This window comes from Budorcas taxicolor, chromosome 23 (genome assembly GCF_023091745.1).
Source record: "Budorcas taxicolor isolate Tak-1 chromosome 23, Takin1.1, whole genome shotgun sequence".
Lineage (NCBI taxonomy): Eukaryota > Metazoa > Chordata > Mammalia > Artiodactyla > Bovidae > Budorcas > Budorcas taxicolor.
This window is the reverse complement of record NC_068932.1, coordinates 38,993,839-39,015,949: the sequence shown is the minus strand read 5'-3', so window position 1 is coordinate 39,015,949 and position 22,111 is coordinate 38,993,839. Positions and strand designations below refer to the sequence as shown.

The 22,111-nt window shown below is 49.7% G+C and overlaps 1 protein-coding gene across 1 annotated transcript in view; it reads left to right on the top strand.

Moving 5' to 3' along the window:
- The first annotated feature begins 544 nt into the window (after positions 1–544).
- RGS10 (regulator of G protein signaling 10) overlaps positions 545–22,111 on the top strand; it is a 39,187-nt gene continuing 17,620 nt past the window's right edge. The window contains exons 1-3 of the mRNA XM_052661145.1: positions 545–654; positions 12,442–12,560; positions 13,732–13,818. Of these exons, the coding sequence (XP_052517105.1) occupies positions 606–654; positions 12,442–12,560; positions 13,732–13,818 (255 nt within the window). The 5' untranslated portion in view covers positions 545–605. The remainder of the gene's footprint in view (positions 655–12,441; positions 12,561–13,731; positions 13,819–22,111) is intronic.

Sequence of the window (22,111 nt, the reverse complement as noted above, 5' to 3'; positions counted from 1 at the left end):
CACGAGATCTCGGCTTTCCGGTCTCGGAACCAGGAGGTGACCCTCACCTGCCGTCTAGCAAAAGCGCGCGGAATCACCAAGCGCAGGGTGCCGGAGGACCTGCGCCCGTTTCTCGGCGCTGCAGGAAAACGGCTGGAGGCCGGGATGGGCGCTGGAGCTGGGAGCCGGGCAGGGCTGGGCGGGGCTCGGGCGGCATCCCTGGAGAACCCCGCCAGGCGGCGAGGGATCCCCGGGACGCGCGAACTGCCAGGGCAAAGCTCCTAAGTCTCGGGCAGCGCGGGCCACTTCCGAGCGAGTGCGCGCCTTCTTGGGCTCTTGGCCGGGCTCTTGGACTCCCGGCGTTTGGGAGTCACCCGGGTGCGCCCTGCCCGCCCAGGCACCCGGGGCGGGACCACGGGGCCCCCACGGGGGCGGGCCGGTAGGGCGCACTGATCGCGCCACGCGGCGCTTGGCCCGGCGGAGGGCGGCAGGGTGGGGGCTGCGCGCTCCGGGGCGGTGCTGAGCCAGCTCCTCCTCCTCCTCTGGCCTCCTCCTCCTCGCCTTCCTCCGGCTCAGCCGCCGCGCAGCCCGGCTGCTCCTCCTTCCTCCCCGGGGTGCTCGAGGCGATGTTTAACCGCGCTGTGAGTCGACTGAGCAGGAAGCGGCCGCCGTCAGGTAAGCGGTTTCCAGGGCTCCGCGGGCTGGGGATTGGGGAGCCCCCAGGGGCCAGGATGAGCCGACCGGGCCGGTGCTGCCTGCCCCACCCCCCGGGCATCCTTCCCTCCTGCCCGGGGTCGGGCGCGGCTCAGCGATGCCCCGGGCAGGACGCGCCACTTCTCCCTGCTCTGTCCAGCGTCCCCGCGGTCCCAGCCGCGGCGGGAGCGCTGAGTCCCGAGACGCGCGCTGGGGAGGAAGTTTGTCTGAAAGGAGGAACAACAGCCGTTTTCTTTTTAGTGATGGTCTGGGAGAAAAAGGAGATCCAAAACACCTCCAGACTTTGGAGGTAGTATGGGCTCTAGATTCCGAAAGCAGAACCGAGTTCTGGAGGTCTCCGCCTCCGCTGCGGGCGTTGGTGCGCAGCGCGGAGCCCGCGGAAGGCACCCCAGGACCCGGGGGATCCGACTGGGCGGCCTGGCCTGGGTTGCTGGGCGTCTTCGGTTCTGCGCCGAGGAGCCGAAATGTAGGGCGGAGAAGGACGGTGAATACCAGGTGAAGGGCGCATCTGCAGTTCGCGCCAGGAAACAACAGACGTTACAAAGGATTCAGTTTGGCCGTCACTCTGGACCAGCCTGTCACTCTGGACCAACCACAGTTCGGAGCGATGCGATAGGGCGAAGAGCTCGTGGTGAAGATGAAACCATCCCTTGATTCCAACCATCTCACCCTTTTTGTTCCTTGCAGCTCAGCCCCTTTTAGCGCTCCAAGTGGGACCCAGTACGTGTTCTGTGAATTCTCTCTTCACCCTTAGGGCAACCCACTGAGATAGGCATTGTCCTCAGCCCTCGCCACCAGGGAGCTGTTAGGTAACTTGCTCCAAGTCACACTTAGGTGGTGGAGAATCTTTCAAACCCAGCTCAGCCTGACTCTGGAGTTCAGAGACTTTTCTGCCACCTCCCACTCCAAGAGTCGCTTCTGCTGGTACCAAGAGAGTCTGTACATGTTGGCCCCTATCTTTTTTTCACCTCGTGTCTTATGAGGGAGACTGTGGTTAAGAGGATGAGTTGAAAGCAGATCGACTGAGTCCAAGTCCCACCTCCACTACTAGGCACACTGCTGCTGCTGCTAAGTCATGTCCAACTCTGTGAGACCCCAGAGACGGCAGCCCACCAGGCACCCCCGTCCCTGGGATTCCCCAGGCAAGAACACTGGAGTGGGTTGCCATTTCCTTCTCCAATGCGTACATGGATGCTAAGTTGCTTCAGTTGTGTCTGACTCTGTGCGATCCCATGGACAGCAGCCCACCAGTCTCCTCTGTCCATGGGATTCTCCAGGCAAGAATATTGGAGTGGGTTGCCATTTCCTTCTCCAACTGGAGGCACTATCTCTGTTCAGACAAGGATCTGCAGAATGGCAATAAAATACCGCTTCTTAAACGCTGAATTGAAACTGCTTTCCCGTCCATCATATTTTGCAAATTATTCCCTCTAATATTGAGAACAACTCAAAGTAGGACTCCACAGAGTTACTGTAAATTGCTTATATTAGTGTTAGTATTAGGGGTCATGTAAACCTTTCTGTGTTGCCTGTGAGTCAAAGTATTTCCCTGTTGGGTGTTTGCTTTGAAAGTGATAGTCACTCAGTTGTGTCCGACTCTTTGCGACCCCATGGACTGTAGCCCACCAGGCTTCTCTGTGCATAGAATTCTCCAGGCAAGAATGCTGGATTGGGTAGTCATTTTTTTCTCCAAGGGATCTTCCCGACCCAGGGATCAAACCCAGGTCTCCTGCATTGCAAGCAGATTCTTTACTGTCTGAACTGTTTGAGTTAGCCATTCCCTATTGTTGGATGTTCACAGGCCGAAGGAGTGGTGGTCAGAGCCTGGACTCGGAAGTTACTTACACCCCTGGTTTCTACCCTGACTCTAGCATTCAGCTGCCTTGAGCAAGTTACTTGACCTCAGAGCCCATTGCTAAATGGGAAATTTGGGACCTGGTTGCTAAACCATAGGTAGCTAGAAATTGGCTATTAGTGGCCATTTCCACCATGGAAATCAGCAAATGTTAAAAATCATGTTTGTTTTTTTTTAATTTTTTTATTCTAGGAAAGCTGGTTTACCAGCATACTTATGTGTCCATTTTCCCATCTGTACAGTGGGTTTCATAGAATTGTGGAACCAAACATACAAAAGCATATATATAATATAATATTATATATATGTGTATATATATATGAAGTCTCCAGTACAGTGCCTGGCATAACTGAGTATAATGGTTAGCTGTTATCTTTTCCACCTTTTTCCTATCATAAATAGAGCTGCTTTGAACATCCCTGCACAGGTCGCTTTTGGGGTGAGGTCTTCCAAATAGAACAAGTGAATTATGGATCACACATAGTTTTAGGGTACTGTTGCATATGTGCAGATTGTACCCCAGAAAGACTAGGGGCAGTTTTAGGAATACCAGTGAAGTGTACCTCTTTCAGAGTAACACATTTTAAGGCTGATGAAATGTGGTTGGATCACTGATAGAAAGATCAATAGCTAAAAATCGTGGACTGGTGTTAAGTGTCTGGCTTCCAGGAGCCTGATTTCTTTATGATTTTTAGGTTTAACGTCCGTCTCTGGATAGGAATGGACAAACGAGCCTCTGCAAGTTTGGTCATCACCACCCAGCAGTGAGAAAGGGGGAATGTGGGCCCTGAGGCAAAGGCACTGGGAAGCCAGCCAAGTGATCCAGGGGACCCTGGACTGAACTTTTTTTTCTCTCTCTTTTGGTGATTCTGAATTATTTTCCTAAAGTGGCTGTCCAAATTGTATAAGCATCTGGCCCCACAAAAACTCAATCCATCCCTGCTGGACCCTGACTCAGACCTGGCTGCAGTCCTGCCTCCCAGCTCCTTTTACTCCAAACCTTTTCTGTTTTTCCACAAAATCTCACTGGAGACCATATCTTTAAACTGAGGTTTGGCACTCCCAACCCTTAATTCCAAGTTTTGAAGTGTGATTCAAAGTGTGAATGTTCTCCTTTCTGAGGTTTCTCAAAGTGTGTTCGTGAACCACAAGAGGGTGGGGGTGGTCTGATAAAATGCAGCTTTCCAGGCCATGACCCAGACCCTTCCCCTGTCTGATTCTGTCTTGGGCACCCAAGGTGGGAGGGAGTCTTGGCTGCATTTTTGACAAGCGCTCAATTGATTCTTAGGCTACTGAAGTGTGAGGAACCCTGGACGATTCCCTGCACCCACCTTGCCCCCCCACGATGACTTGTGACATTGATGATACCTGGGATGCTCTTCACTTAAAAAAGAAAAAAAGCCAAAGCCATACCCTTCCACCGCCCCGTGTGACCGGACCAGGACTGAACCAGTGGGGGAATTTCCCCACCCAGCCCCGAGCCTGTTATACATTATCCCATTAAACCTCTGGGACCAGTTGCAGATTTATTGCTGGGCTTAAGTTTTTATTTAAAGATGACAGTTGACATAACAATTTAATGTCTTTGTTATAACAACTCTACAGCAGGATTGGCTTGGCTCTTGGGGGAAATTTTCCCTGCAGAACATCACTGGGCTGGCCTGTGGGCTCGGAGAGAAGGAGACAGAGAGGACGGGCTGGGAGAGGCGCATCGTTTATACACGTGTTCCATGCCGGCTGAGTCCTCAGTGCCAACTCTGAACAGGGGCACGGGCAGCTTGCAGGCTGGTGGGTGCCAGGCACTTGGGGAGCTTTACTTTTCTTCACAGACTTTGTATTGGAACAGATGTGTTTTTCTCCCTCGCTTTAGAAATTGTGGAAACTAGGCAGGTGCTGGGCTGAGCCACGTCCTCGGGCTTCCTGGGTGAACTGAGTCACTTCCCTCCCTGGGGTTGAGTAATCCCCTTGGGCTCCTGCTGCTGGGCTCTGGGAACTTGCTGTTTAAACTGTACTAAATTTACTTCCACCCGTTTCATCTGCTTCCCCCAGATAGCCCTCCAGGGCAGCAAACCCGGGGGTGGCAGTGGGGGGCTGAGGGGCCCACGTGGGCGACAGCAGTGGCTCCCCGATAAGAGCTGTCAGGAGGGGTCCCCTGGGGCAAAACAGTGCCTTGCAGGCTTCCGGGGACCAGTTTTCCTCCCGAGCAAGTACCCTGCTCTCGAGGGCCCAGTGCCTGTGGTTCGGTTCTGCTGCTCCTGATCTGGGGTGCACTCAGGTACCCCTTCATCTGGCCTGCCTTCTCTCCTGGTCCCCCAATCCCCAGCTCTGCTCCTGGGTGGCTGGACATCCCCCCTCCTCTGACCTGTGTCCTCCCAGAACTCCAGGAGACCCACCCTTCCAGACCTCCTGCCTCCCTCCCTCTCGGCACCAGAAACACAGCCTGTCCATCTTGTCTCTGCTTGGACCGTGCAGAGACTGTCAAGGGACAGGGACAGCCTGGAGCCGCCTATGTGAGAAGGACTCAGAGCTCTGACCCGAGCCCAGAGCTGCCCGTGTGGCCTCACGCAGCATCCATTCTGTCCTCTCAGCTCACCTGTATATAATACTGAGAGTGAGTGTGATGCGCTGGTTTTTCTTTTTCCTTCCCTGCCTCCCTGTTGCCTTGCTTCACTTCCTTCCTTCCTTTCTTCCTTCTTTCTGTCTCTCCCTCTCCAATCAGGAACATTAAAAGCCAACAACACCATCGTCAACCGTCTTTCAGTTCAGTTCGGTCGCTCAGTCATGTCTGACTCTCTGCAACCCCATGAACTGCAGCACGCCAGGCCTCCCTGTCCATCACCACCTCCTGGAGTCTACCCGAACTCCTGTCCATCGAGTCGGTGATGCCATCCAGCCATCTCATCCTCTGTTGTCCCCTTCTCCTCCTGCCTTCAATCTTTCCCAGCATCAGGGTCTTTTCAAATGAGTCAGCTCTTTGTATCAGGTGGCCAAAATATTGGAGTTTCAGCTTCAGCATCAGTCCTTCTGATGAATATCCAGGAGTGATCTCTGTTAGGATGGACTGGTTTTATCATCCCACAAATGAGGGATGTTTCAACACCCCCAATAGTAGGAAAGATATAATCTCATGTAAAGAACTGTCCTGATAACAAGAATCTTCTAGAGGCTGTTGCTTCTAGCGAAAGGCTCTGGGTTGTTGAGGGACAGGGAAGATAGGAAGACCTGTCCCACTGGAGCTCTTGTCTTTTGTACCATGTAAATAAATGCATTTATTTACTTTAAAAAGACAACCCCAGACTGCCCTTACTTGGTCAACACAGCTCACTTGGTAAATATTTCCTCCTGCTCATTCTCATTCCTTTATGGACCAGTGAAGAAAATTTCATGCAATGTGTGGCAAGGCAGGCAGTGGCCATCAGGGAATGCCTGGCCTCATCTTCTCTGTCAATTTTAAGTTCCCTGAGAAAAAGGGCCTGCCTTTTATTTCTTGCATCTTACTCTGCCTTTCCCTTCGAAGCCTCTGCAGCCAGACATCCTAGGGCTGAGTCCTAGCATCTAGCTCCTGGCTTGCTCCTTTGCTTGCCTTGGTTTCCTCATCTGTAATGGGCCAGTGATGGACCCAGGCTCCAAGCGTTGTGGTCGGGTTGAGATGGGAGGTAATCGGTGTTCAGTACATGCCGGATCTTTATATAACCATCATCCTCCTTTCTGCCTTGCCCTCCACCCCAACAATCTATCAGAAAACTGTTATCACTATAAATCTATACATGAATGCCAAGCACTGACACTGAGGGAGACATAACTCTTACTCTCAAGAAATACACAGTCTACCCTACTGACACTGGAGGGAAAAAGTTGCTTATTTGCCCAAATGTAGGGGCCAGGGTTGGGGGTGGGCCTTCCCTGGTGGCTCCGTTGGTAAAGAATCTGCCTGGAGTGCAGGAGACCAGAGTTCGATCCGTGAGTCAGGAAGATCCTCTGGAGAAGGAAATGGCAGCCCACGCCAGTATTCTTGCCTGGAGAATCCCACGGACAGAGGAGCCTGGAGGGCTACAGTATGTGGTCACAAGAGTTGGACGCGACTTAGGGACTAAACCACCACCAGACACCAGGGGAGAGCAAGGGCACATTTCTGCATAAATGTCTAGTCCCCTGATGCTGGGAAAGATTGAGGGCAGGAGGAGAAGGGGGCGACAGAGAATGAGATGGTTGGATGGCATCACCAACTCAATGGATGTGAGTTTGAGCCAACTCCGGGAGACAGTGAAGGACAGAGAAGTCTGGCGTGCTGCAGACCAGGGGGTCGCAAAGAGTCGGACACGACTTACCGACTGAACAATAACTGGTTCCAGAGGAAGCACAGGGGCTTCTGGAAAGTGAGAAAAAACACTGTCAGGGTCTTTACTTTCACCTCCAGAACTGGGCTCTTGGGGAGTTTTTATTTTTTCTGGGCTTTTGCCTAGAAAGTGAGGACTCTAAGAGGCTGCAAATAACAGTCTGGTGTTCTTATTTCCTTCCCTCTGGTAGAAACTGGAAACCAGTGGCCATCTGTTGTTTAGTCCACTCAAAAGAGGATGTTGAGGCTTGTTTTTCCTCCGGACCCAAGGGTGCTCAGGAGCCCCGTAGCCCCTGCCCGTCTTGTACAACGCGTCTCTGAGAAGACGGCGGAGTGTGGGGCTGCGTGGACGTCCCCAGGCGGACCCCAGGGCATGGCACGTAAGGAGGGTTCCCATCCTGGAGCTGATATGTCCTCCACTTGGCCATTGCTGGGTGCTGACAGGCAAAGTAGGGTCGGGGGTGTGTGGTGCAGTCATAGGTACACAGGGGGCCTTTTTGGGGGTCGCCGAGCACTTGACTTTTTTTTGAGGCTTCAGAACTCATGGGAAAATGCCAATGAGGCCTTTTCTGAGCTGACCTCTCTAGCCTGTGGGCCTGCTCTGGTCTTTGATGCTTTCTATTAGTATGATTATTTCAAAACGTTTTTATTTTTATTTTCTGCTAATGGCAGTTCACGCAAACCTCCCCACCAAGGGAACTGCATGCCTGAAGGGTCGTTATTCTCAGAAGCTAGATACTGGGGCCGATAAACACTTAAGGAATATTTAGATAGAGGGTTTCCATGACCCAGTTTCTCTGGAGCCTTCCATGGATCACCAATTTTAAAAACGGATTCTCCACTTCTAAGTTGGGATGACTTTTTAAAAAATGTAGTGTTTGGCGTGATGTAGGTGATATAAGGATTTGAATAAGTTCTGTGGGGTGTGTACTTTCCCTGTGTATTTTAAAGGAGTCTGGTGTGTGTGTGTGTGCATTTGTGTGTGTATTACCAACCACTTCAGAATTTAGAGCTAATGTTTTTGCCTTTTTCTGGGCTTGAATGTTTATTTTTTAAAAATAAGCCATGGATTTGGGGGGCTGCCTTTGACAAACCCTTTGAGGATGTAAGTTGACTCTGCTGTTGAGCAAGCTGGATATTGAGATTTTACTAAAATCTTTGGCTTGGGAAAATTGTCTCAGGATCATTGCTCAGAACTTCCTGTAGACTAATAGCAAGAATTTGTACTGTAAGTGTTCAGTTGTGATGAATGTTAGAGATGCCTTTTGAATGTGGATTTCCAAGGAATTAATATCTGGAGAAGGTCTCTGGTAGATATGACATCATAGCGTCTATCAACAATGCATCACAGAATATGCTGCAGGCACCCAGCCTCAGGCCTCTGCACCTGGATGCTGACCTGGCTTTTCAATATCAGCTTTTACTGAAGTCAGAGACTGCACAGAACAGCACCAACGTAAATGAAAGCATATGCCCGTTGTATTTAGTTGTATTTATGTGCTGGATGATTCTGGCCCAGTTGTGTGTGGGATTTTGTCTGTGAGGAGTTAGACTCTTATTTTCACTGTCTTCTCTCACATAATTTTTACCATTCTTTTCAAGGCTGGCATGTTCTGGCCTCTGTGAGGGTGAAGATCAGCAGATATCAAAAATAAAGATGGCAGTCGAGCCAGTGGCAAATGGTGTATTGTGCTTTGGAGCCAAGGCTACCTGGGCTTGGACCATGAGTCCCTATTTTCAAAGCTGGGTGACCCTTGCAAGTTAGTGTGCCTCAGTTTCCTCATCTGTGAAGTGGGAATAATCTTAACCACATCAGAGGGTCATTGTGAGAACAAGATGATTTAACCTATGGAAAAAGCTCAGAATAGCTAGAGCCCAGCATGCCATGAATAATTTTTAAGTGTAATGGTTACTACTAGCCCATGATAAACTCAATTGAAGATGAATTTCTTGAAAGGGAAGTATTGTGCCTGCAAAAATCCGAAAAGCTAAAATACTTTGAAGAGCCCAGGAGGTAAAAAACCTATTTATTTCATTGCAAAAATGCTTTGCAGCTGATCTAAATGACAGCAAGTGTGCAGAGCTGAACAAAATTGAAACAAACAAATGTTATCACCAATAGTTCTTTACTAACTTGAGTGGTCTTAAATGCTAGATAGATAGGTTTAACTTTTTTCCTCCTGTGCTTTTTTTTTTTTTACTGTGCCCTGTGGCATCTTAGTTCTCAGACCAGTGATCGAACCCCTGCTTCCTGCAGTGGAAGCACTGGCCCACCAGGGAAGTCCCTCTACCTGTCCTTTCCAAACCTGCCTTCTTGTGTAATCCATCTAAAATGGAAACTTTTGTCAATGAAAAAGGAAAGAAGAGTGTTGGATCTTTGTGTTTCCAAGTGCTAGGGACTGGGAAGGAATTGGGAAGCTGGGTACCCTTGTTATAGTTGCTCAGTTGTGTCTGGCTCTGGGCAGCCCTATGGACCACAGTCCACCAGGCTCCTCTGTCCATGGGATTCTCCAGGCAAGAATAGTGGAGTGGGTTGCCATGTCCTCCTCTAGGGGATCTTCCCAAGGGGGATTGAATCCTCTGCTCCGGCCACATCTCCTGCATTCCAGGAGGATTCTTTACCGCTGGGTTTTGCTTTATTCTTAAACTCAGGAGTATATCTGATTGCTATGAAGAAAGGTTCTTTCTTTCTCCTGGACATCACTGGACTGATTGTAACATTTAAAACGAACCAAGTTGTCTTAGGAAGTCCTTACTTGTATGCATTGGAAAATAGTGGAAGTCTCCTTGCTCAGAGGCTCCCGAGGAACGGAAATGCCTCAGGTGATGAGGCAGTCTCTAGGGCAGTGCCAAATGGAGTGGACCTCTGCCAGGCTCATTGGAAGCTGGGGATAATGACTTGGAAAAGAGAGACACCATTAAGTGAATGGAGTTTGCAAGTGTTGGTCTAACTAGAGCTATCTATGTATATTGATACAATCAAGAAGGATTTTTTTTTTTTTTTTTTTTGAGGCAGAGGCAGAGGCCTTAATCAAAATTGAAAGACAATCGGGAAGTCTTTGCAAAATGTGAACCGATATTTCTGGAGAAGTGAAAACACATGACGGTAGAGTGTGAGTAGCAGATTCTTACAGTGAGGACTGTTAGGGCAGAAGGTGAGCAAAAAAGCAAGAAGGAATTTCTCTTTATCCAGGGCACCAAAGCCAGAAGGCAGTAACCGTGGTTATGGGGATTACCGTATCCCCATACGGTGTGCTTTCTGAGCTAGCCCTAAAAATTCTATGCCTTCTGTAACAGTGTCGGCCATAGATATATTTCACAATGTCGATGGAAGGGAACCAGTAGCCCAGGAGGGAACTGAAAGGAAGGGTCACCCATTTGCAAACTCCTGTATTCTGAGGAACCCTGGGGTTCCGAGGAGGTGGTCCTGGTAGGGACAATTGCCTGTACATTTAACCCAATACTGGTTCCATCCAGCAGTTCCTTAGCTGGGTCACCTTACCCTATGGACCTTTATGTCTCTGTCTATTAAATTAGGAGACTAGATCAGATGAGTGGGTTTTGAGCTGTAAAACTTTTTGTCAAGTGGCACAGAAAGCTGGCCCAGAAACCTAATATGCAAAGTGAGTAGAGTATGAAATGAAACGGGAGAGGGAGGAAGCGATTGGCTCACGGTGTCTCATAAGACAGCTATCTTACCTCTCAGTTAACCAGAAGATCTAGTTAACCAGAGCACTCTGTTAGCTAAATGGGAACCCACCAACTATATTTACTTGCAAGACTGTGAAACTGTGAAAGCCCAAATGTGGTTTCATGTATTATTGAAAGAATGTCAGAGAGTTTTGGAATCACCACAGGCCAAGGTTGAAAACTTATAGACAAAGGAGTTGTTCTGCCATAGCAAGAGAAAGTTCTGGCTGCCTAAGTTTATTCCTGGAACAGTAAATTGTGTCTCTAATTTATTTACTTAAGAGAAGACCTGCTGGAGAAGTGGAGAAAACCGTCAAACTGTATTCTTCGGGCAGAGAACAGAGAGTAAATTTGTGAAATGCTTGGCAGAATGAGCCCTGCTGCAGAAATTCCTTATGATAATGATCTTTTAATTTGATTTATACTTCGTTGGGAAGAAACACAGTGTTCAGAAGCTTGCCATTTTAGCATTTGCAAAGAGAGCACAGAACTAATTTAATATCCACGAACTGGAGACTCACTTTAGAGAAGCATCAGGTCCATTTGTGATGTTTGAGTCAGTTTGCCTCCCAAAGGAGTGGCTTTGTCCCAACAATTCTCTTACTCCGTCACCAAAGTGTATTGCTTCTGGTTAATTTAGCCTAGTGGCAAGATGCTGGGAGAACGCAATCTCTGCTGTTCACAGAAATGAACCTGTGTTGACCCCCAGTAGTACATGAGAGATCACAGGCAATCTACAATGGCAACCTACTCCAGTTTTCTTGCTGAGTCAATCCCATGGACAGAGGAGCCTGGCCAGCTCCAGTCCTCGGGGTCGCAAAGAGTTGGACGCAAGTGAGTGGCTCACCCAGGCACGTAGTTCAAATTGGCCAAAATGGCTTTGGAACCTGGGCCCATCTGAAGGGACATTCCATGGTTTTTCCCTTGACTCCAGGGAGGGGCCAAGTGAGATGAGATGTCCTTGTACTATCGCTTCCACCTTCAGGCAAGTAGCCGGAGTGTGTTAGTTGGAGGCGCCAGTCCGCTTTCCTTTAATCCAGAGGCTTTTTTTGGAGGCAACAATAAGAGAACGCATGAGTGGGCACGTGCACCATTAACTCGTTTAGTCTTTATCCATTGTGCCAGCGTGACGCCGAGCCATACTGGAGTCTGAGAGGCACAGGAAGAGTCAGTTATAACGACTCCGTCTTTAGTATTTTGCTCATTATGGAATTTTTTTGCATTAATTTTGTGTTTTCAATATATTGCACGAAAATCTCTTTTATCTGATGCCTGAGTTTTTTGGCATCCCCTTAAAATTTGCACCTGTGTCCATTGCCTCCCTTCCCCCACTCTAGTCCCAACTCTGGTACTTACTTTATGTGCCAGGCAATGAGCTACCTCCTGAGATACAAGATCAAGACACAGAGGAGCTTTCAGACTAGTGAGAGCCGACTGTGCGAACAGTCACAACACAGCAGGGTAATTATAAGACTGCGCACAGGAAGTAATGGGGAGGAGTTGCCTTTGAGTCAAGGTCCCTGGAAGGAGGGCTTGAGGGAGACCTGAAGGCTGCCTGTGGGTTGGCTAGTGGATATGTGGGTGGCTGAAGGATGTAGGGGGAGTGTTGGAAAGTGACAAAACCCTTCTTGACTCTGAGCCTGTTTTCTGCATCTGTAAAATGGAATGGTAGCATCCACTTCATAAGGTTGTTGTCAGGAATAAATGAATGAATGAATTCCCTGTGTTAGCCCAGAGAGTAGATTCTGGTGTGTAACCTGATACTGTGTCTTGGTCATAGTGGTGGTGATGATGATGAAAATAATGCTTCTTATAAGATGACAATATCTTTGGATCACATACACAGTCTCTGAACTTTGCTTTGCAGACATCCACGACAGTGATGGGAGCTCCAGCAGCAGCCACCAGACCCCCAAAAGCACAGCCAAATGGGCATCTTCCCTGGAGAATCTGCTTGAAGACCCAGAAGGCGTGAAAAGATTTAGGGTGTGCCTTTTTCCTTGTTGACCGGAATTGACACACCACACAAAGAAGTTTAGAAGCCTGTGGGGGAAACACAAGCCAGCTTTTGATACTGTCCATCCCAACCTGAGAGAAAGAACTTCTCACCTATCAGGACCAACATGGGAACACTTTCCCGGGTGGTCATGGGCCAGCACTGAGGGGCTTGCACCGACTGTGTCTGGTTTTTATATAACTGGGAGGGGTGGGGGATGGGGAAGAGGTACTGTGCCCATTGGCAGAATCTGCAAAGAATTTCTAGCTCTATGACACCTAGGAGGGGGCGGTCAGGGGCTCCCTGATGTGAAGGTTTGTTCTCTCGTGTGTTGGGGCTTCTCAGGATATGCTGCTCGTAGAGTGAAAGAGCTGGACAACAGCTGGTAAAGTGAAGCTGAACTCAGAGGAGGACAGGCGGATGGGGAAATGTCAGGACTACCTAGAAATGGCCTCCACAAACCCCAGGTGTCAGAAGAACCTGTAAATTTCAAGAACGCCTGTATCTGCCTGAGTCCCACTGACTTCTGTCTTTAGTCCTGGGTCAGGCCATCAAAAGCCATCATGCTGTTGGTTCCCTTTGCAGACTCCAGGGAGCAGTGGCAGCCATTCCTGGACACAGGGCATTTGTAAGCACCATGTAGATCTTGGGGAGAAAACTTTTCCGTGCACATTAGGATAGCTGGCTGTGCCACTGACCCCCAACATCTGCCGAAAGAAAGTGCACCTCCAACTTAAAATAGTTTTTCATTGTGGCATTTTTAGACATGCTTAATATGCTTTCTTTTCTTTTGTTTAAAAAAAAATGAGCCTGATTTTAGAGGAATGTACTTTGTTTAAACACTGTCTGGAAGGAACTAATGTATCTTCCACTTTAATTTACTTTTTGGTAATTTATTGTTAGTTGAGAATTGTTGAGTAGATTCCTGCTTCATTTTTACACTTCTTCACAATGTTAAAACCATTAAGTTCGAATGCATATGAAATTCTAGCTTTAACATTAAGCATAACACTGTTTTGGGGGTGGAGCTTTTACAGAGTGAATGAACATGCTCATTTGTCAAATTTTGACTTATCACTTCTTGAAGGGAAATGCATTATTTGTTTCTTTGTTTTTTAAGTAGAATACTGTTTGATATTTTTTTCTTCTCTTCATCCATAGGAATTTTTAAAAAAGGAATTCAGTGAAGAAAATGTTTTATTTTGGCTAGCATGTGAAGATTTTAAGAAAACACAAGATAAAAAGCAGGTATTTCTTTCTCTCTGTAACCATGTTCTTGCTAACTTTTTTTCATTCTTTATAAAGTTACAGTTGCCTTTCCAATAAATTTTGAAATTGCCAACAGAAATCCGAACCATATTGGATTTGGGGGAGGATTTAATATTTAGAATAGCCTACCTTGTGTTGATCAAATATTAACAGTTTTTAAAAGAGTGTGTTAATCTATTTTCAAATGGATTTAAAATTTTTTTAATATTTTCAAATATTTAAAGTAAAAATAACGATTTAAGTCACTGAGAGTCTGTCATTGAGTATGATTTTTTTTCATGCATAATTTATGTGAATGCTCCTTCCAGGGCTTGACATGTTGGTGTTTTGTACGGACATCGTAAAGCAGATGCATGGTGATAAAAGCACAAGGCACGTCAGATGGATTGTCAATTATTCAATCTATCTTTACAAAACATCTTGTAGTTGGCAGGCATCCCACACAGAAAGTTTCTGACTGTTCTCCTGGGTAAATATGTGCTCTTTGCAGGAGGTAGTCTTTAATTCCAGTGTCAGCCGAATTTTCTGCCACTGAAGGTTGGGTGTCAGGGGAGGTGGAGGAGATTCTGGGCAAGGAGGCTTGTGGATTGAATGTGTTTACAAGGCTTGTGCCTTTCTAACAGGCTCATGGCTAAATGCCTGCATGCATGCGTTCATGCTAAGTGGCTTCGGTTGTGTCTGACTCTTTGCAACCCTATGGACATATGGCCCACCAGGCTCCTCTGTCTACGGGATTTTCCAGGCAAGAATACTGGAGTGGGATGCCATTTTCTCCTCCAGGGGATCTTCCGGTAATAATGTGCATGAAGGAGGTTTTTGGTGTGAGGCTGTAGGGAGTGGTGGGGATTGGGGCATTAGGGGGTGGCCTGTCCTGCCTGTAGTGGCTGGTTGTTTAGCTGACCTTGGCAGCAAATGCCTTGGGATCTGTGGCTGTCTGAGCTTTCCCTGCCTCAGGTTCTACCCACTTAGGTCTTCACTTGCCCCAGAACCCTGAGGGACCTTGCTTCTTAAGGCATCTTCTCCCATCTTCAGTCCAACCGCTGCCTGTTTTTCCAGAGAAGCTAGACGTTTGGTATCTTATGTGAAACCATCCAATCTTATAAATGATGGAACTAATTTTTTAAAAATGTAAAACATTTCCTGCCAAACAAAACATAGCCATGGGCAGATGTGGCTTGTGGGCTGCCAGTTTTTAAGCCTCTGGCTCCAAAAAGCTGGAATCCATGAAGCCAGAAGCCATTATGTGTTTGCAGAAAATATCTGTCATTGGTTTATTCAAAGGCTTTTCTGCCTCAGACACTCTTTCCCCAAGAGGGAGTGGTGTGGCCTTTGTTCTATGCCTTCTCTTCTGCAGGGGCAAGGATAGTTGGATTCCGAGATTCCTGGAGCTGGAATTCCCAGGTCAGCCCAGAAAGCCATCCTGGGCATGATTCTTGACATTGGTTCCTTCTTGCTTCTCCCCTTTGGATGACTTTGCCTGAGCCCTTTGGGCTTCCCTGGTGGCTCAGATGGTAAAGAATCTGCCTGCAAAGCAGGAAAACTGGGTTGCATCCCTGGGTCAGGAAGATCCCCTGGAGAACAGAATGGCAACCCATTCCAGTATTGTTGCCTGGAGAATCCCATGGATGGAGGAGCCTGGTGAGCTACAGTCCTGGGGTGGCTAAGAGTCAGACACAACTGAACGACTGACACTTGGGTGTTGTCTCACCCATTGCTCTCCTTGGCCGCCAGCACCCAGCCCAGAGCCCAGGGGCCACTGTCGATAAATGCTGACCTGCAATGGATTCATCTGGCCTCACCTTAAAGCCCTAGCTCAGAGTCAAGTGGGACAGATGGACAGATGGCCATTATTCTGCCTCAGTTTGTGTGTTGGAGGTGCGAGGGGCTGACCAGTCAGCCAGCCGCTCCTCTATATGCAAACCGGGCAGCAGAGGTCCCTGCACAGCTGAGCTGGGACTTGAACTTGCCTGCTGAGCCTCCCAGGTGTCCCTGTCTGTGACGCTGACATACCCTTCCATTCAGTTGAGTTTGCCAGACCCTCACGGTGCACCTGCTCAGGGCCAGGCCTTGTAGAAAGCATGGGCGACACGGGGGGACGAGACAGCCAAGCCTCTTTAGGGAACAGGCCCCGAGAGCGGAAGCTCCCTGTTCGCCAAGCCTTTGCAAGTGCGACGAGCCCAGAAATGGGAAGTGCAGGTTCCGTGGGAGCACAGGCAGTCGGTGTTGGGCAGGGTTCTGGGGAAGTGACTCTTCAGCTGACACCTCAGTGGAGTTTGGGGATGGGGGTGAGGTCGAGGGTGGGCGGAGTGTACCCGGAAGAGGGCACAGCCTGTGGGGAGGAAGGCCTGGAGAGAAGAGCTGAAGGAAGACCAGGCGGCAGGAGGCTCATGTTCGGAGGCAGGCTGGCTTCGCTGTGCCTGTTTGCACATTGTGCTGGGAGGGAGGTGGGGTCATGGCTGGAGAACCCGGATGCCAAGGTAAAGACTGGAAAGCCACGGGCTGGGAGTGCATGGGCCCATCCAGCTCCTACAGCCAGAGCCTCCAGAATCCAGCAGCCCCTCTCTGCACCCCCAGCCCTGAGGTGTGGATGTTGCTTCAGGGCAGTGAACGCTGCCTTGCCCATCAGCTGCGTGCGGATGTGGACGGCTCTGGGACAGACGGAGCATCCCATCCAGGAGGCCAATGGGGTCCACACCTCCTTCCCGGTCATCACACTCAACGTCCTGACCATTCCCCCCCTTCCCAGACACTGGGGCTGCGGTCTAAGAGGTTAGGCTGTGGCTCGCCCACGGCCCCCTGGGCTCGGTGCAGACAGAGCCGGGATTGCAGCCTGGCTCTCTCTCTAGAGCGTCTTGCGGGTCCAGCCGCAGGGAAGTAAAACCAGAGCTAAGTTCTGCTTCACTAATTTTAAGATGCAGAGGAGGACATGGCCCAGGGAGAAGTCAGCCCAACTGCATTTCACAATCGGACTCGTCACGTCTGAGCCGGCAGGGAGTTTGTTGACTGTCTGTCTCTGCCGTGAACTAAGGCAGTTGCAAGATGGAGGCCGTGTCTCACCTTTGCCTCGGTTTCAATTGGACCTGTGCTGGGTGTTGTTTTCATTCTTTTACTGTCGTGATCCAGTCAGATGGCTCCATAAGCTCTTACCAACTTACCTGGTACCTTATATTTATTTATCTCCTGTGCGGTTTGGCTTTTCCTTTATCATGAGGGCTCTCTAAGGTTGGCGAGCTTTGTCTTCTGTCCCAAGCCTAGGATGGTCCCTGGCTCACTGGGTCCTCCCTGATCTCCACTCAGATCAGCTGACCCCTGAGGACCCACAGTGGGCAGGATCCTGGCCTCCCTGCTCACCTTGAGCTGCAGTCTCAGTTTTAGGGGTAGACTTGAGAGAGGAGCATTCCGTCTGTTCTGCTGGGGTTTGAATTCTCAGAAACTCCAAACAGTGGACCCATGCTGGGCCTTCATTGCCCTCCCTGGTCTGTGTGTTGCCCCCTGGCAGGCGGGAAAGCAACCCTTTAGTCTGGGAGGGTCTCAGCGCTCTGTTTATGGTGGGGGATGCTGAGGCTTTAGGAAGTCGGGAGGTGATGCCTGCCCCGCTCTCGTCTCGGGGTTCCTGAGGGTTGTAACTGCCAGGTGTTCCTATTCTGCAGACAGCTTTCAGAGCCGTTCTCTCCCTTGGCCATTTCTTTATGGTTTGACATTTTTCTCTAAAGGGCCTCTTCCCCGTGAGTTAGCATGGGAGATACATCTACCTTCTAACACAGAGCAACATTCATGTCCTTTAAAACCTCTGAAAAAGCTCCAAGAAGGTGTTTGTTCTTTGGCTATCCCTCATTCATTCATTCATTGTTACTCATTCATTCATCAGCACATGTATAAAGGGCCTATTTACTATGTGACAATGATTGAAACGGATACAGCAGCTCCTACAGATTTGTAAAAACCAAACTGAGTCGGGGTGGGGAAGTGGTGGGGTGGTGCAAGATTTCTAATAATCAAAGCTTTGAGAGCAACTTGCACTGGTACTTAAATGTAACAAACAGCACCTTGCCTTTTTATAGTGGTTTAGAGTTAACCAGAGGGAGGGGTCTATAAAAGAAAAGTGAAGTCGCTCAGCCGTGTCTGACTCTTTGCGACCCCATGGACTGTAGCCCACCAGGCTCCTCTGTCCGTGGACCTTCCTTGCTACTTGCAGGCTTTCTCTGGCCACAGCAAGTGGGGGCTACTCTCCTGAGCGTGGGTCCAGCGGTTGTGGAGCACGGACTTAGTTTCCCTGAGGCATGTGGGATCTTCCCGGACCAGAGATCCAAACTGTGTTCCCTGTATTGGCAGGCAGATTCTTAACCACTGGACCACTAGAGAAGTTCCTGGACTATTTTTTTGCTTTTCTTCTTTTTATATTTTCTAGTAGCCTGTGAAATGCTTCTTGTTATAATGTGGCTCACGCCTCTCGTCATCTCTGCAGTCCGGGTTCCCCTGGGGGCCCTTCCTGGGGCCCTCTGACCACAGCTCCCACCCGGACGTCCCCAGGTCTTACTTTGCGGCCAGTGGCCACTCCGTTTGCCCCTCTCCTGCCATCTGGACCCAGGCCTTTGCTTGTCCTGAGTCACTTCCTCATCTTAATGGAACAAGACTAGTCATAACTTCTTGAGAAAGGGCACATGGCAGGTAGACCTTTAAAGATCTTATTGAGTGAAAATGTTAATTGTTTTGCTATTCTCCCGCTTCATGGATAATTCAACAGGGCATAAAATTGAATTCCAGGTTAAAACTCTTTCAGAACTTTGAAGCCATTGTCCCATTATCTTCCATTTTTGTTACGAATCAGTATGTTACATGTAAGCTCTTTCGTTTTCTTTGCTTTTTCTCTCCAGAATAACATAAGGCCCTCTTTTCATCACCAATATTCTAAAGCTGTACAGTCAGAGGCTTGGGAGTGGGGTGAGGTGCATTCACTGTGTGGGACATTTTCTGGAGCCTTTTCATCTGGAAATCTGTAGTTCTGGGAAATGTTCTCGTATTTTTATTATCATTATTTTTTTGAAACTTCTTTCCTTCCGTTCTCTCTGGTTTCTCTCCCAATGATGGCCCTCCTCCCCTGGACTGAGTCTTCAGTTTCCTCGTCTTTCCCTCCGAGCTTTTCATCTTTGTACCTTTCAGTTCCTACATTTTCTTTTGGAGATTTCAACTTTATCTTTAAATCTTTCTATGGAATTTTTTCCGCTTCTGTTTTCTATAAACTGGGGCCCTCTCATCCTGGTGGTGGCAAGCCTGATAGGCTTATAAACTGAACGTATTTCCAATGAGCTGGGTTGGGAGAAATTTGCTGCGTGTCTGTGTGTGGATTTTCAGTTAACCCTTGTATTCAGTTTGGCATCTCTTCCTTTCCCTCCTGCCTTTCCTGTCTTCAAGAGAAGAAAACTCCAGGCTGGGGGGTGGGCATGGTAGGTGGGTGGGGAGGGAGGAGACAACTGCTCAGGGCTGGGGGTCAGAACCTGGGGGTCTCATGGCTTCTTCCTGCTGCCCTCTTCATCCCTCTCGCCTGGGTTCCCAGATGCCCTTGAGTTCCTGCCATTTGGGGATGCTACTTTGCAGCCCCCCACCCCCCACAAGCTTGCAGGGCCCAGGTTTCTTCCTGCTGCTGTTTGCAGTGTCATTCACTGTTCCTCCAACTGCTTTCCATTTCCTGAGCCCCTTCTCAGAAGTTATCTCAAGTCGTTCACTTGACCTTTTCCTTGCCTCAGTCTCTTTCTGAAGCTGATAGTAACACAGGTAGTGCGTGGCTCGAGCCTTGCCTTTTCTTATGTGTCCTGACCCATTGTCCGTCTCTGGCAAAGTGATGGGAACAGCAAGGGAGGGGCTGACGGAGGCCAGGTGAGCAGGACTCAGTGACAGGCAGGGTGCAGGGATGAGTGGGGTGTTAGGGGATCACCACCCCCAGGTTCCTGGAGTGGATACAGGGGGACCCCCCAGGCCAGAAGGAGACCATTCCTTTCCTTGGTTTTAGGTGTGAGATGTCTGTGGGATATCTAAGCCCACAATTCTAGACACCAGTTATCTGCATGGTAAGTTGCTTGGGGCAGAGGAATGGGCGGAAATCTTTGGAGACCATGTGGTTAGGAAAGTGGTCAGCCTAGGGCCAAACTCGGGAAACCCCAGAATTTGCAGGAGTGAGGGGGACAGAGGGACGGGAGCTGGCAAAGGAGACAGATGCAGCGAGGTGTTGGAGAATCCCGAGAGGGCAATGGGGGTGAGCAGGGTAGGGGCCTAGAGAGCGGTCCAGAAGAAGGGTGTTGGATGAGCCAGTGGGAAGGCAGGAGCCAGGGACAGGGGAGCAGGTGGAAGGGAGAAAGTGGAGACAGAAAATGCACTTGTGCTTTCTTTTGAGATGTTTCAGTGAGAAGTCATTAACTACAGGGGCATGTGGAGTAAAAGCTTTTATTTCTCCCAGTGGATAAAGCTAAAGCACACTCACTAATGAGTGAGAGAAGCCGGAACGTACAGAGCAGTGCTCATCCACACTATGGTCTGCAAATGCCTTTGCCTTTGTTCTGGGTCGATTTCTCTTTCTGGGCCTGATGGTACTCAAGTGGGTTTGCTTCTCCTAAACGTGCACTTGCTGGGAGCGGCGTTTGAGTGCTGATGTTTCTGTTGGCTGATGCGTTGCTGGGCTGGGAGGAGGGCCCTGGGCAGAGGGGCTGGGGACCACCGTGTCTGGGAGGCAGACCTGGCTACACATGGCTTCTAACGGGGGTTCTCAGCTTGATGCCGGGAGTCATCACCTGCACCCAGGGGCGATCCTTTTCCAGCACCTTCTGGGGCAGGGTTGAGAGCCGGGTGTGGCTGCTGTCCACGGCGGTGCAGATGCTCTGGCAGAGGCTGGAACGGCGGAGGAGAGTGGCCAGCCATCCTTCCACATCACACCCAGGGTCCTAGACCCGGGGGGGCCCCACCAGTGGGGAATGGTCTCACCCTGTCCTGACAGGAACTAGAATAGGGTTAACCACGCTCTGGAAAATATCCCCAAATAACTCGAGAGACCCGCTTCTTCTTTTTTGTTACGTGTCCTCAGCGTGGACACCAGGCCTTCCTGTGACCAGCTTGTGGTCAGCAGTCTCAGGGTTTCCCTTCTCAGTCACGCTTCCTACCCCGGCCAGATAAGCTCTGCCCACGAAGCTGTCACCCTGAGCCATCAGCCAGAGATGAGGGTGGCCCATGTCTGGGCACCTCGGGGACCCTTCACTCTTCGACAGATGCTGGGGTAGTAGCAGACACACGGGGGGGCTGAGAGGCCCAAGGCCTGTACACCTGCAAGCGTCCCCCTAAGCCTGCTTCCTGCTCCCGCCACCCCCACCTCTAAGCCTCAAGCTACTCATTACACTTCTTCTTTTCAGAATCACCCAAGACAGCCTGGATCCATCTGGAAAATGTGTGTGTGTGTGTGTGTGTGTGTGAGAGAGTGAATGTTCAAGGGGGAGGGGAGGCCTAAAGCCATTTCTTCTTCTAGGGGCCTACATGGAGTTTGCTAATCTAACTGGTTAAAAGTCTGCTTTTATGAATTATCGTTGAAACAGGAAGTGGTTTTCCAAAAACGTTCCTTTCTGACAGAATGGGGGTGGTGGGAGGGAGGCTCAGAGCTTCCTGAAATGAGTGGGTTTTGGAGGGGTGGGCGGCCCCGATGCACAGGCCCCCTGGGTCTCCTCGATGGCCTCCTGGCCTGTCCCCTGGAACAGCCACTTACCTTAAGGCTCCCACCTGGGTGGTCTTCCCGCACTTCTCCCCAGGGTTTTCCTTCTGGGGGATGGGAGATAGGTCAGACCTCCTTCTCATGGGATCTTTTGTTTGCTAGTCCCCGGAACCAAAAGAAGTGAAAGGATTGCTTTCGTCTTCTTTCAACATGAAGTGTTGAAGCCTTCTGGTGGTTTCTATGAGTCCAAAGGGTTTTCACAGCCTGGGGTTTCCTAGGCCAAGTCCTGCAGCATGCAGGACCCCAGGTGGGCTATCTAGAGAAAGTGGAGTTTTCTACATAGACCCTGAGAAGCCCCTGGCTTCCCGCACAAATCATAGCTCCGCAGCTCCATTTCCGAGGCTTTTATTGTCTGGCTTCCTCTGTAGGGTGGGCTACTCCTGAGGCTCTAATGTTTGGAGAAACAGCGTTGTGCGGGGTGAGCACAGGAAGTCAGAGAGCAGACAGCCTTCAGGGGGTGTCCTGCAGGACCCTCGAGTGGAAGCCTGCTGTTTGTAAGACAAAGCGTTTGCCATCATTGGAAAA